Here is a 12,983-nt window from a genome sequence, read left to right as displayed (position 1 = left end):
AAAACAATTTAAAGAGGACCGAGGCTATCAGCCTCACAGTGAGAAAGCGTAGCTCCTCACTAGGGAGCTCTTGAATCGGTCATAAAAATCAACAGTGGGCATCTGATAGCTTTAACTCACTTGAAAAGTGAATCGTCACATCAGATAGTCTTCAGAGCCTCTTTGGTGTACTGTGACCTGTCATCTTGCCTCATTCTCTGCATTTCCATTTTAAATAATCATAAATAAGAAAGCCTTGCTACTCTTTGGCAGAGGATAGCTGTTTGAATTTCAAAGTGTTAGCAATTGCACTCATTCCTTCTTTAAATCCCAGGTTTTCAGCTGAAAGACTCTTTATTGTATTCAAATCTTGTCCCATACGAGTTGTTTCGGTTACTCAGTTTACGAAGAGTCTTAGAAATTGATCGGGGTCCACAGCAAAACACACCGACTGTTTTCCTGGGAAGGAAGAGGGAGAAAAAGGAAAATCAGGTGGAAAATTTGGCAGAACATAACAAGAAGTATGCTTTATGAGCATGTGCACGGTATTAACAAAGTTAATTTCCTGCTGCTAGGCCTACTAAAAACAATTTTTTTAGTTATTTCCAAATGTAGATGATCACCTGGAAGATATTTTATTTACCTCATGCTTTCCATACTAGAATTCAGGTTAAATTCAAAGAATGTAACTATGAGCACATATTTGCTTATTATTAGAGAGTGAGCAGTCTGCCTTAGCCTTTTCATTACACACCACTGGTGAGGACAGAAACTATACCAACAGCAGTAGTTGATGAATGTTCTTCCACACTAGATCATGTCAATGTTCTTTTATAGTTGTTTTATATATATTTTTCCTAAAGGTTCCATGAATTTGCATGGGCAGTGATGAATTTGAGAAGAGAAAGAAAAGGCATTACCGATTTGAAAGGATAATTTTAAGTGACTAATTTATATCCACATTGAAATACAAAAACATTAATCTGGATACATTTTCTTTTTCATTTATGCACTGCAATAATGATAACAAATGCCAAGCAGCTTTTATTATTTTCTAACATAAAATTTTAGTAGATAAATTATACACATCCCTAACAAATAGTCTAAATAAATCCCAGAAAATGACAAATATTTCACAATAATCCTCTTTCATATTTGTTGACTTGCCAGAATTCTTCCTAGGACATGATTAACAATTCATATATCTTAGACAAATACAGTATGTCCTCACTGTCTGAAAATAATTGGTGCTAAAAACAACAACAGTGAATTCATTTAAATGGGTACAAAAATTTATAACAAATACTGAAAAATGATTTTATTAAAAGTTTTCATCTTGAAAAATAAATCAAAGAACTATGAAAATTAAACTTTCCCTTGCAGTTATGATTGAATAATGGGGACTAGATTTACCCTACGGGATTAAAAACCTAGGGAAAAAAAAGATATATGAAAAAAGTATTTGCAGAAACTGGACAATAGGTAGAAAAGAACAGTGAACCCCGAGAAAGAGAAAAAAGCAATGGGATCCAATAACTGTCTCTGCTTATTGCCTGGAGGCAAGCTACTGGCTGCAGCACTGATTAGTGGTCTCGCTGAGTTCAGGAAACAAACAACAATATTTGTGCAGGCCAAATTAGCTAGAATGTAGAGAAGAACATGGAAGGGAAGAGATATCTACAGAAAGAAGCTCTGGAGATCTATAGAGGATTAGCTTTTAAGTGTTGGGTTCAATACTGATTTGCTCATGTCTGAGAAAAAAAAAATCACATGAATCTCAGGAAAGAACTATCAGGAAGCAGTATGTCAAGCACAATCCAGAATTTACACAAGCTTGAGAATAATTCATATTCCCATAAGCCAGAATGGAAAGATCTATATACAATACATGGGCAATGGGTAGTGTTCTAGAAAGGTACCACTTTATTTGTTAAAAAGGTAGAGTGGATATTGGTAAAATCAGCCTTAGATTGCAGGCTGCTCTTGACCTATACTAACAAAGCTCAAAAGCAATCCCTGAAAAACTTAACCCAAGTAACAAAACATTCTGCCAAACACAAATCCAGCAATAGAGAAAAGAATAAATCAAAATTTGGCATTTGACATTTGAACTTCATAGTGTATAGCATTCAATCAAAAATTACAAGGAATGTATAAAGCAAGAAATTATGAACTATAACTAGGAGTGTTAGGGGCTGATTTGTGCCCCATCTCAATTCATATGTTGAATCTCTAACCCACAGTAACTTAGAATGTAGCTATATTTGGAGATAGGACCTTTATACATGTGACTAAGTTAAAACGAGGCTGTTAGAGTGGACCCTGCCCAACTTGACTAGTGTCTTTATAAGAAGGGAAAATATGGATATACAAAGAAACAAGAGAGGGGCATATGCATAGAAAAATGTCTATGTAAAGAGGCAATAAGAGGGTGGTCATCTGTAAGCCAAGGAGGGAGGATTCATAGGAAATCAACCCTGCTGGCATTTCGATCTTAGACTCCTAGCCCCCAGAACTGTGAGAAGATAAATTTCAACTATTTAATCCATTTAGTCTTCAGGATATTGTTATGGAAACCCTAGCAAACTAATACAAGGAGAAAGGTAGGTCAATAGAAAAAGGCCCAGAATGGTAGAAATGACGGAATTATCAGACATGGTCATCGAAACAATGATGGGAATCATGCTTCATATGTTTAAAGACAAAAATCAACATGATGAGAAGAGAAATAGAAGGTTTTTTAAAGACCTACATGGAAATTGCAATGATTAAAAGCAATATTTAAAATGATACATATACTATGGGTTAACAGAAGACTAGGCACTGAAGAAGAAAACATATGTAAGCATGAAGACAGCACTAGAATCTACCAACATGGAAACATACAGAGAAAGAAATATTAAAAAAATGATGACAACAAAAAAAAGCTTCAGTGACCTATGGGACAATATCAACTAGTCTAAACTATATGTAACTGTGGTCCCAACAATGACAGAAGGAAAAAGAAAAAAAAAACATTTAAGGAGTAACTGATGACATTTTTTCCAAATTAAATGAAAACAAACACATTGACTCAAGAATAAGAATTTAAAGAACCCCCAAGGAGAATACACAAAAAGAAAACCACATAAGGCAACTTATATAGTAAAACTATGAAAGCCAGTGACAAAGAGGACAATATAAAAACAGCTAGAGGGGGGAAAAAGACACATTATAAATAATTAGCAAAAGATGAAAGATGAACTTCTTTTCACAAACTATGCAAATCAGAAGGCAATGAAGTGCTATCTTCAAAGTGCTGAAAGACAAAAGAAAATGTCACCTATTGGATAACGATCAAATTCTTTTTTAAAAAAAATTGAATTTAAAGATGTTTAATGCATTCTATTTTTGGTGGAACAAAACATAACATACATTTATTTAGCACAACCTTCTGGGGTACACAGATCCAACCTGGGGAAGAAGGCTTTTCTCCTCCTCGTCCATGTCTGAGGATTGACTCATAAGCTGTTCCACTGTAACTATTCCCTGCACTAGTTGGGTACCACATTTTACATTTATTTTGTCCTTTCCGTGGCAGCATCAATTCACCATTTTCTTTCAGGTCTTTAACCATGTTCAGCCCTCCAAGCTCCCCTTTCACATACAGCTGAGAGTAGGTTGGGCAATTGGAGTATGTTTTCAATCCTTGTGGAACTTCTTCATCCTCCAATATATCAAATGACCCGTTTTCAGTATCAGTCCTATTGAATTTGTTTGCTGCATCCACATTTAGCTTCCTGTGTGTTTCCTTGCATGGAGCATCACAGAAGCTTTATTTGTCAGGACTGTGAGCCTTGCCTCTACTTTGGGAGCTTTGAGCAAATTGTATCTAGTTCTTCAGATGCTTCCAGCTTCTTAACTATGTCAAGTCCTCCTATGAACTCGCCAGAAACATAGAGCTGGGGAGAGGGGGGCCAATTGACGTAGGTTTGGAGGCCCTAACGAACTTCCTCATCTGAGAAGATACAAGCACTCCTAAACTGAATATTGTGTTTGTTGACAATTTCCACCATCCTCTTGCTGAAACCGCACAGTGAGGTTCCTGCAGAGTCCCTTTCATAAGCATCATTCAGGCAGCAGCATGAGTTCATTTCTTTAGGCGAAGGTTGAGGTCTTCTTTGGATGCTCATGACCACTGGGTGGGAAGTTGCCCACGGGTGCATGTTGTCGAACATTTTTGGCCAATCCTGGTGCATGTGCACCATCTAATCAGTAATTTTTTTCAGAATTCTTAAAAAACAGAAATAATTTTATATTTTTTAGATAATTCAGGTAGAGCTTCCAACTTCAAAAATGATACTTGTAGGTGTTCTTTGGCTAAGCTGCCATCACACTGTTCATCTGATCACACTGTGGAGCCCATGGTGCCCAAAAATGGACCACAGGGGGACATGGGTCTGAGGTACAGCAGCTCCTCAAACTGTTATGCTGAGATGACCTCCACCGCTGCCACTGTGGCGTCAGCCACCCAGCCACCACACTGCTACTGCCAGGCGAGTCTATACCAAGCAAATTTGATATCAAACAAAAATAACTTTCAAAAGTGAAGATGGAATACAAACTTTCGAACAAAAGGCGAGATAATTCATTGCCGCCAACCAACACTATAAAATATATTGAAGGGAACTCTTCAGAATGGAGAATAAAATCAGAGGGAAATTTGAATCTACTACACTCTCTCCCCAAATTAAGAGGATCAAAAAGGTGAATGGCGAATAAATAGAATGTAAATTTTGTCCAATTTTTATCTCTTTAAAATATGATTGATGTTTAAAACAAAAGTAGAACTAACATGAATAAGAACAAAAGCCAAAAAGATGCAGGGATGCTGGAAGTACATGCGGTGGTGTAACAGTATCTGAAGTATACTATGATGGTTAATGATGTACACTGTAAACCGAAAACAATGTTTCTCCAACTTCAGCTTTATCAGAATCACCTGAGAAACTTCACAGACCACAGATAGCTGAGCCCCATCATTAGAACTTTAGATTCAGCAGATCTTGAATAGGGCTCAAGAATTTTCTTTTCTAACAATTCCCAGGTGATAATGGATCTAAGGAATGCAGTTTGGAAAACAATGCCTTAGAGAAATAACTCAAGGCAAACAGAGAGGTATGGGTAATATGCCACTAGAGGAGAAAAAAACCCACACAGAATCATAAAAAATACTCAGTCCAAAAGGAAGTACACAATGGAAAGAAAAAAAATAGAAAAGAAAGAACAAATCAAATAAAAGGAAGCACTAGTAAACTGCTAGATTTAAACCCAATCAAAGGGAGTCAAAATACTCAAAGAGGAAAAGATGGTCTCTTCAATAAATGGTGCTGGGAAAACAGAATATTTACATGCAAAAGAATGAAACTGGACCCCTATCTTATACACTCACAAAGTTAACTCAAAAAGATTTCAAGACTTAAATGTAAGACATGAAACCATCAAAATCACAGAAAACCTACAAAAATAGCTCCTTGAAATTGGTCTAATCAATGATTTCATGGATGTGACACCAAAAATACAAACAGCAGAAGCAAAAATAAACAAGTAGGACTACCTCAAATTAAAAAACTATTATACAACGGAAGAAATGATCAGCACAACGAAAAGGCAACCTATGAAAAGTTCATGTCTGAATTCTGACTCATTAACCATAGCTTTAAACTAATCATTATCTTTTATGGATCCTAGCTTCTTCATTTGTAAAATAATGATGAAGGCAAGGTGACTTCAAAAGCTCCTTCACCTCCCTTAACCATATAATACTGTCATATTCATTTTCTAAATTTAAAAAGTCATGCAAGGAAGGAACCACTCTCATACACAAGTGCAAAGTAAATTCAGTATAAATTGATTCGGCTTTTGCATTTTGGTAGGACAGTATTGAAATGTGCACACCCTTTGATCCAGTAATTCCATTTTAAGGATCCTAACCTATTGGAATACTCTCACATGGGTATGAGAATGTATGTGCCGTATGTGCAAAGATAATTACTGTCACATTAAAAGACAGGAGGCAACCTAAATATCCATACAGGATAGTAATGGTCATATCATCCATATTCTAAAATACTGTGGAGGTATAATGCTATAAAAATTTCATGAACAATATATGGTGTATCTGAAAAAGACTAAGCTGAAGAATTATATATTATAGATTCATTCAATTGTTGTTCAAATTAACTTTTATATTTTCAATATATATATTTAAATGTATATGCATTCATATGTATGTACATATACTCATGCACTTATATATTGTATATGTATTTATATATGTATATGTACTTATATGTAAATACATACTTTTATACGTGTGTATATATCTAAGTGTATGTGGGGTGTGTGTGTGTGTGTGTGTATGCCAAGAATTGCTTAATCCAATTTAAATTTGTATTCTATATAGTTTATTATATTAATACCAACTGTTTAATATTCTGAACATTAAATTGTAGCCCAGTATATAGTATTAAACTTATTTAATTTATATCTTTCTTCTTTATTCCTATCTCTATATATTGTTTATGCAATTTATGTACACAAGGTTAACCAAAATTACACTTCTAAAATGAACCCTTCTATTTAAATAGTACCTTTTTCTAGTTAATGAACTTAAGACATTGATTCATTCTTTTCCAAACTATGCTACATAAAAATCCCTTACTATAATGTGTTGCCCTGGCCGGTGTGGCTCAGTTAGTGTCATCCTGTGCACTGGAAGGTTGCTGGTTCAATTCCAATCAGTGCACACGCCTAGGTTATAAGCTTGATCCCCTGTGGGTGGCATCCTGGAGGCAGCTGATAGATGCTGTTCACTCACATTCTCTCTCTCCTCCTCCCTTCCTCTCTCTCTAAGAAAAATCATTAAAAATATATTTTTTAAAATTAATGGATTTCAGTTGCCTGCCCAGAGAAAATACAGAAAGTGAAAGTTGTGCAGAATGTGAACAGTAGGTGGTGCACATTTGCTCATCATAAACCAACTTGAACCAGCTTGCTGTTTAAAGACAATGAAAACCAAATAAACACACAAAATCCCTCTAAATCACGAACAGCATAACAAATACAAGTTCTTAAGAAATAACGAAAGAAACCAATAATCCAAGTCTAATTCCCTGTAAATGATCCTCTATTGTTTTGGGGTTTGGTTTCAAAATGAAGCAAAAAACAAAAAAATCAATGTTTTCAACAGTATACTATGAAAACTAATAAAAGAATGCTTCTCAGAGGTCAGTTAAATGTCACCAAAGAGGAATGAGTCGTCGGTGGTGCATAGCAAGACCCAGATCAGTCTGACAAGATGATCACACATAGGTGGATGATATTGGGGAAAGATGAAAAGGACTATAACCAAAACAGGGTTCACCTTTAACTGGGCCTTCCATATTACAAAGGATCTCTGCTTTCTAAATAATGCTTTCTTCTTCAACCCCAAACTACTTCTTCAGGGGAAGGGAATACAGAACATGGCTGGTTTCAAACATGGCAAAAATCTTAAGTACATGAGTATATATTCCTTTTTAAATTTTGCTTTTGGGGCTCCACACCATAATTGCTAAAACAAAACCTCTGAAGATGGAGCCAAATGCCATGATGAATCTGATTTTTTTCAATACCTCATGAATTGGGATTTTATTAAGTTTCTCCACCTGGCCAGTGTGGCTCAGTGATTGAGTGTTGACCTAAGAAACAGGAGGTCACAGTTCAATTCCCAGTCAGGGCACATATCCTGGTTGTGGGATTGATCCCCAGTGGGGGTCGTGCAGCAGGCAGCTGATCAATGATTCACTCTCATCATTGATGTCTCTCTCTCTCTCTCTCCATCTCTGTTCCTCTCTCTGAAATCACTAAAAAAACTTTTCCTTCCCCCAAAAATCTTCATCTCATAAGCTGTCTCATTCATTTGTAATCAAATATCCTTTTTATATTTATAAAATATATATTTAAAATTATGAATTAATCAACTACACACTAATAATTATAATGATAACTAAATCCAGAAAAATAATTAACACTAGATCCTTAGGGTCATAGGAAATTTTAAAAATTAAACAATCAATTTATGTACATTATTGTTGCAGAAAATGTTTAGTTAGCAACAAACAAAATTAGTTAAAATATAAAAATATATTGAATTTTGATAAAATTTTGCAGCTTTATCAGGATAGAAACACAAGTTCAAGTAGAAAACAAAATTGTGTTTAATTTCCAACTGCTACTGAAAGCTTGTCTGTGTATTTATAATATATGAGGTTGGTATCCAGAAACTATGATATTTAGATTTCCAGCAGATATATGTTTAAAACAGTTACATTAATATAAAATGCCAACATCTGCAATATGTTAGAAATTACAGCCTTGCCGAAACCGGTTTGGCTCAGTGGATAGAGCGTCGGCCTGCAGACTGAAAGGTCCCAGGTTCGATTCCGGTCAAGGGCATGTACCTGGGTTGCGGGCACATCCCCAGTGGGAGATGTGCAAGAGGCAGCTGATCGAAGTTTCTCTCTCATCGATGTTTCTAACTCTCTATCTCTCTCCCTTCCTCTCTGTAAAAAAATCAATAAAATATATTTTTAAAAAAAAAAGAAATTACAGCCTTAGCAACTACTTAACCTTATGACGAAACTATTTCAATGGCAACTTTAAAATGTGTGAATGGGTATATAGTTTTCAAAATTCTTTTAGATTAGAAGACAAATGGGTTGTCTACTCTACGCCCTACAGTGAATTCTTTCCTTCAATAGTAATCTCTACCGATCATAGATAGTCCATAACGCTGATTCTTTACAGTTATAGCTCCCAAGAAAAATAATTTTGTTTAAAAATATTCCTGACTTAGAGACTGCAAATAACAACTAAGAGCTTCAAATAATGTATTCATTCTGATAAAAAGATACAAAAAACTGACTTTTAAGTGCATGCATTGTTAGAATATTTGTAGAGCTCCCTTGTTTGCCAACGTGATTTTGAAGCACTTTTCCCATGATCACCTGATATATGCTGTGGGAACGAACACTCATTTTCATATGGGCCTATGTACATTTAAAAGTAGGTGGAAGAGTCTAGTTCATAAATAATTTATAGACTATTTCTAAGCCAAACTTTAATTATTTGGCATGACACTTTCGTGAGGTGTTCCCTGCCTTGCTTCCTCTTTTGATAGTGATAAGTGAGTGTTTAAGTGGCTTTCTAATTTGTAAACCCATTACTAAGTCATCTTAAAAACTCCCTGTAATGACTTGGGAATATTTTAATTGGATCATTAACCACATGTCAAATTTGCTGAGGAATAGCACTTACCCTCTGTTACATTTTGCTATTTCATCAAACAGGAGTTTCCACTGAGGACGTCCAATATAAAGTCTTGAATTCAGCGCTTGATATTTTTCTCCAATTATTTTCTGCCACAAAGAAAGCATTACATTTTATATGACAGAGAGTTGGCAAACTGCCCATTTCTCTAACCTCATTTCTGCTGGTGCTGTGGCTTCCTACCAAATTGCTGTGATCTAAAGAATATAAGTGGCAAATGGCAACCATGCCACTTATGAAGTACAGTAAGTTAGAACATCATTTCCTTCCTGTTTTCCTTTAAAATCCGTTATCTTCCTGAATGCCATTATTACAAATGGCTGAGTTGCTTCAATTTTAAACAACTGCAATGTTGAAGAATGCATTCTAATTGCCTACTTTCAAAAAGGGCCTCAGCACATAAATTTTATTGAATTGTTTTTGCACTACAAATACAGTTGTCATATTCGGCACATTAGATGGGTAAAATACTACAAACTGTAATCATAAATTTGGGGAAATGATCTTAGACAAGACAACCTAAGACAGAAGAGCTCCAAATCTCGGGTCTATTAACAAATAACTCAAATAAACTGGTTTTTGCAATGAACAGAATATGAGATCTGAAGAATCAGAGTGAAGTGAGAAGAGAGGAACAAGTGTCTGAGTCCCAGGCAGACAAACTGAGAACCAAATGCGATGTATACTCTATACCTTCATTAGAGCAATACCATGAAGATAATGATACCGACTTGCTTCACGAGAGCAGTAAAATAAAATATTTTTACATACCAAGTAGGGAAGAACTCTGACTAGAAAAAATAGGGTGAAATTAGTTTTGAAGTAACTGACAAGCATTCATAATTTGTATTCAAAATACTACAGAAAATGTATGATAGAAAATACTAAAATAAAGCGCGTGAAAGCAGTCATGCCCAGATTTACACAATTGTGCAGCCCTTCATGGTGTATGTAAACATCAATTTCTTCATCTATAATATGGGATAGCAATATCTCCTACCTCTTGAATCTGCTGGAATTCCATGATTGTGTACATGATTGCTTAGCACAGTGTTTCACACAGTGAATAAATAATGTGATCGCTACTGCTATTCTTTTTAGTTTCCCTTGAAGGGAAATAAAACTTTTTTGTGTATGACCTTATTTTTCCCCCCACAAAACCTCCTGTTCATGCATACAGTCACAAGACTGTTCAGTTATGGTCTGGCCTCTATAGGTAAAGAACTTGAGGCAATAGTGAAGAGGAGAGAGATGAAATACTCGTAAGGTCTGCTCTATCTCCCTGTGAGTTGGACAAAAAAATCTCCCAAAAAACAAACAAAACAAAAATAGCAAAATATAGGGTACCCCCCCCCAAAAAAAAGTATACATATTTTAACAGCTGGTAGCTCACTTTTGAAAATGTAATGTATTTTAATAAATGCTGCCTTTATAATTATTCAAAGTGTGTACATACATTTTGGGGGATGCCCTATATGTTTAACTTTAAGGACAAGCCATGAGTTTTCTGGACACATTCCAAGAGGCCTTCCTGTGGGAAACTTCTTCAAACCACCTGCAGAAATGTTCTCCCTGCACAGCCCTGCAGTAAACCTCCTATTACCGAGAGACTCGTTTCATTTACAGTAACATCCAGCCACATACCTGCATCCCATCTGTTTGACTGAGGTACAGCTGGATGTTGACATAGTCAGGTCTGTTCTCTTGCCAAAGCTGAGAGGACATAAAAGTAAGTAGACATAAATTATTTCTGTAGACTGAGACTTCCTCCTATTCTAACACATGGGATTCTAGAATTTGTTAAAATGTATCTTGTCTAATCACAGTCAATATCTACAAGCAAATACATATAAAACTGCATACATATACAGGGGTGGGCAAAAGTAGGTTTACAGTTGTTCCTATGGAAAAAGACATGAAGGTTTTCATTATTACAATAGCTTCATTAACTGGTATTTTACATACTCACAACTGTAGACCCACTTTTGCCCACCCCTTGTGTAGTGTGAAAGTAATGACTTAAAACAAACTTATATACTGGGACTCAAAGTAGATGTTCTAGGAATGCAAAAGAAGTCATTTTGCTGATAGGGAGTGATTAAGTAGGGCTTCATCACCCCTCTGGCACCCTTTACAATCTTAAGGGCATGCAAGAAGTAACTGAGAGACTTCTATTGCCATGACTACCTGGCCCAGAGCTTTCTAGAAAGTTATTTAACTTTTCTAGGCTTCAGCTTTGTCATCAGGACAATTATACGGTTGAAGGACATTATTTCACAGATGGCAACTCTGAATTATAAAATCCTAATAAAAACATATTTTACCTTAAAAGTGATGAGATGCTTATCAATACCCATAATGCTTTGAGTTCCTTTGCATTTATTTACTTATTTACTTATTTATAAATATATTTTTATTGATTTCAGAGAGGAAAGGAGAGGGAGAGAGAGATAGAAACATTAATGATAATAGAGAATCATTGATTGGCTGCCTCCTAATATTTGACAAAGAAGACAAAAACATACAATGGAGTCAAGACAGTTTCTCAATAAATGGTGTTGGGAAAGTTGAACAGATACATGCAAAAAAAATGAATCTAGACCACCATAATAATTTTAAAATATAATCTCTAGTAATATCCGATCCAATAGCTGCCTCAAGTTATATCCAAATGCTAAATTCATTTTAAGGCCCTTTCTGAACTGAATCAGGATTCATAGATTTTAACTGAGAAGAAACTGAGGGTTTTCCAAGTCCAGTAATGGGTAGCATCTCACAAAATACACGTTTTGTGCCGATTCTTATCTTAAACTAGAGGCCTGGTGCACAAAAAATTGTGCACTCGGGGGGTCCCTCAGCCTGGCCTATGCCCTCTTGAGTGTGGGACCCCTCAGAGGATGTCCACCCCAGTGGGGACTCTCACCCCATGGAGGTTTGGCCACCCTGGGTGAGGGGCTGATGGCTGTTGTCAGGCTGGCCACACCCCCTTTAGGGTGGGGGGTCCCCACTGAGGTGCCTGGCCAGTGGGGGTGAGGGGCTGAGGGCCATTTTCAGGCTGGCCAAGCACCCTGGTGACGGAAGCTCCCAGCCTCTCCTTTTTTATTTCTTCTTCTTTTTTATTCTGGGATTTATTTACCTTCTATAATTGAAACTTTATTGCCTTTAGTGGAGGCCTGCGGAAAGCTTGGCTTCCTCCATCTCCAGGGGCAACCCACTCCTGCTTGCTCCAGCTCCATGGCCACGGCTGGCTGAAAGCAGGTATCTGGGGTTTATTTACCTTCCATAATTGAAACTTTGTTGCTTTCAGTGGAGCTCAGAGCTGGCTGTGGCAGGCAGGGAAGCTTGGCTTCCTCCATTACTGGAGCAAGCAAGCCTCCTGCTCACTCCAGCTCCATGGCTGCTGGCCGCCATCTTGGTTGGGTTAATTTGCATATAGTCGCTCTGATTGGCTGGTGGGTGTGGCTTAAGGCATAGCGAAGGTACAGTCAATTTGCATGTTTGTCTTTTATTAGTGTAGATGCCTACCAGGATGGTGCTCAAAGACTTCTACCTCAAAAACTGGTGTTTGTTGCCCGCAGCCCCCAGAAAGAACTATGAAGATTTGAATAATGTCCTTAATGATTTCAGTGTCTCCATTTTAACTTCTCCCTCAC

General features: G+C 36.6%; 1 protein-coding gene and 1 pseudogene across 1 annotated transcript in view; both read right to left on the bottom strand.

Annotated features, from left to right (window-relative positions):
• Positions 1-314: 314 nt before the first annotated feature.
• The window catches only part of NOX4 (NADPH oxidase 4), a 149,353-nt gene continuing 136,684 nt past the window's right edge, over positions 315-12,983 (bottom strand). Inside the window, exons 16-18 of the mRNA XM_006092917.3 lie at positions 10,975-11,043; positions 9,319-9,419; positions 315-438 (exon numbers count right to left, since the gene is read on the bottom strand). Coding sequence (XP_006092979.1) covers positions 318-438; positions 9,319-9,419; positions 10,975-11,043 — 291 coding nt within the window. The 3' untranslated portion in view covers positions 315-317. The remainder of the gene's footprint in view (positions 439-9,318; positions 9,420-10,974; positions 11,044-12,983) is intronic.
• LOC106697832 lies at positions 3,344-4,308 on the bottom strand (annotated as a pseudogene).

Source organism: Myotis lucifugus, unplaced genomic scaffold (genome assembly GCF_000147115.1).
Source record: "Myotis lucifugus unplaced genomic scaffold, Myoluc2.0 scaffold_106, whole genome shotgun sequence".
NCBI lineage: Eukaryota > Metazoa > Chordata > Mammalia > Chiroptera > Vespertilionidae > Myotis > Myotis lucifugus.
This window is presented reverse-complemented; position numbering and strand designations above follow the sequence as displayed.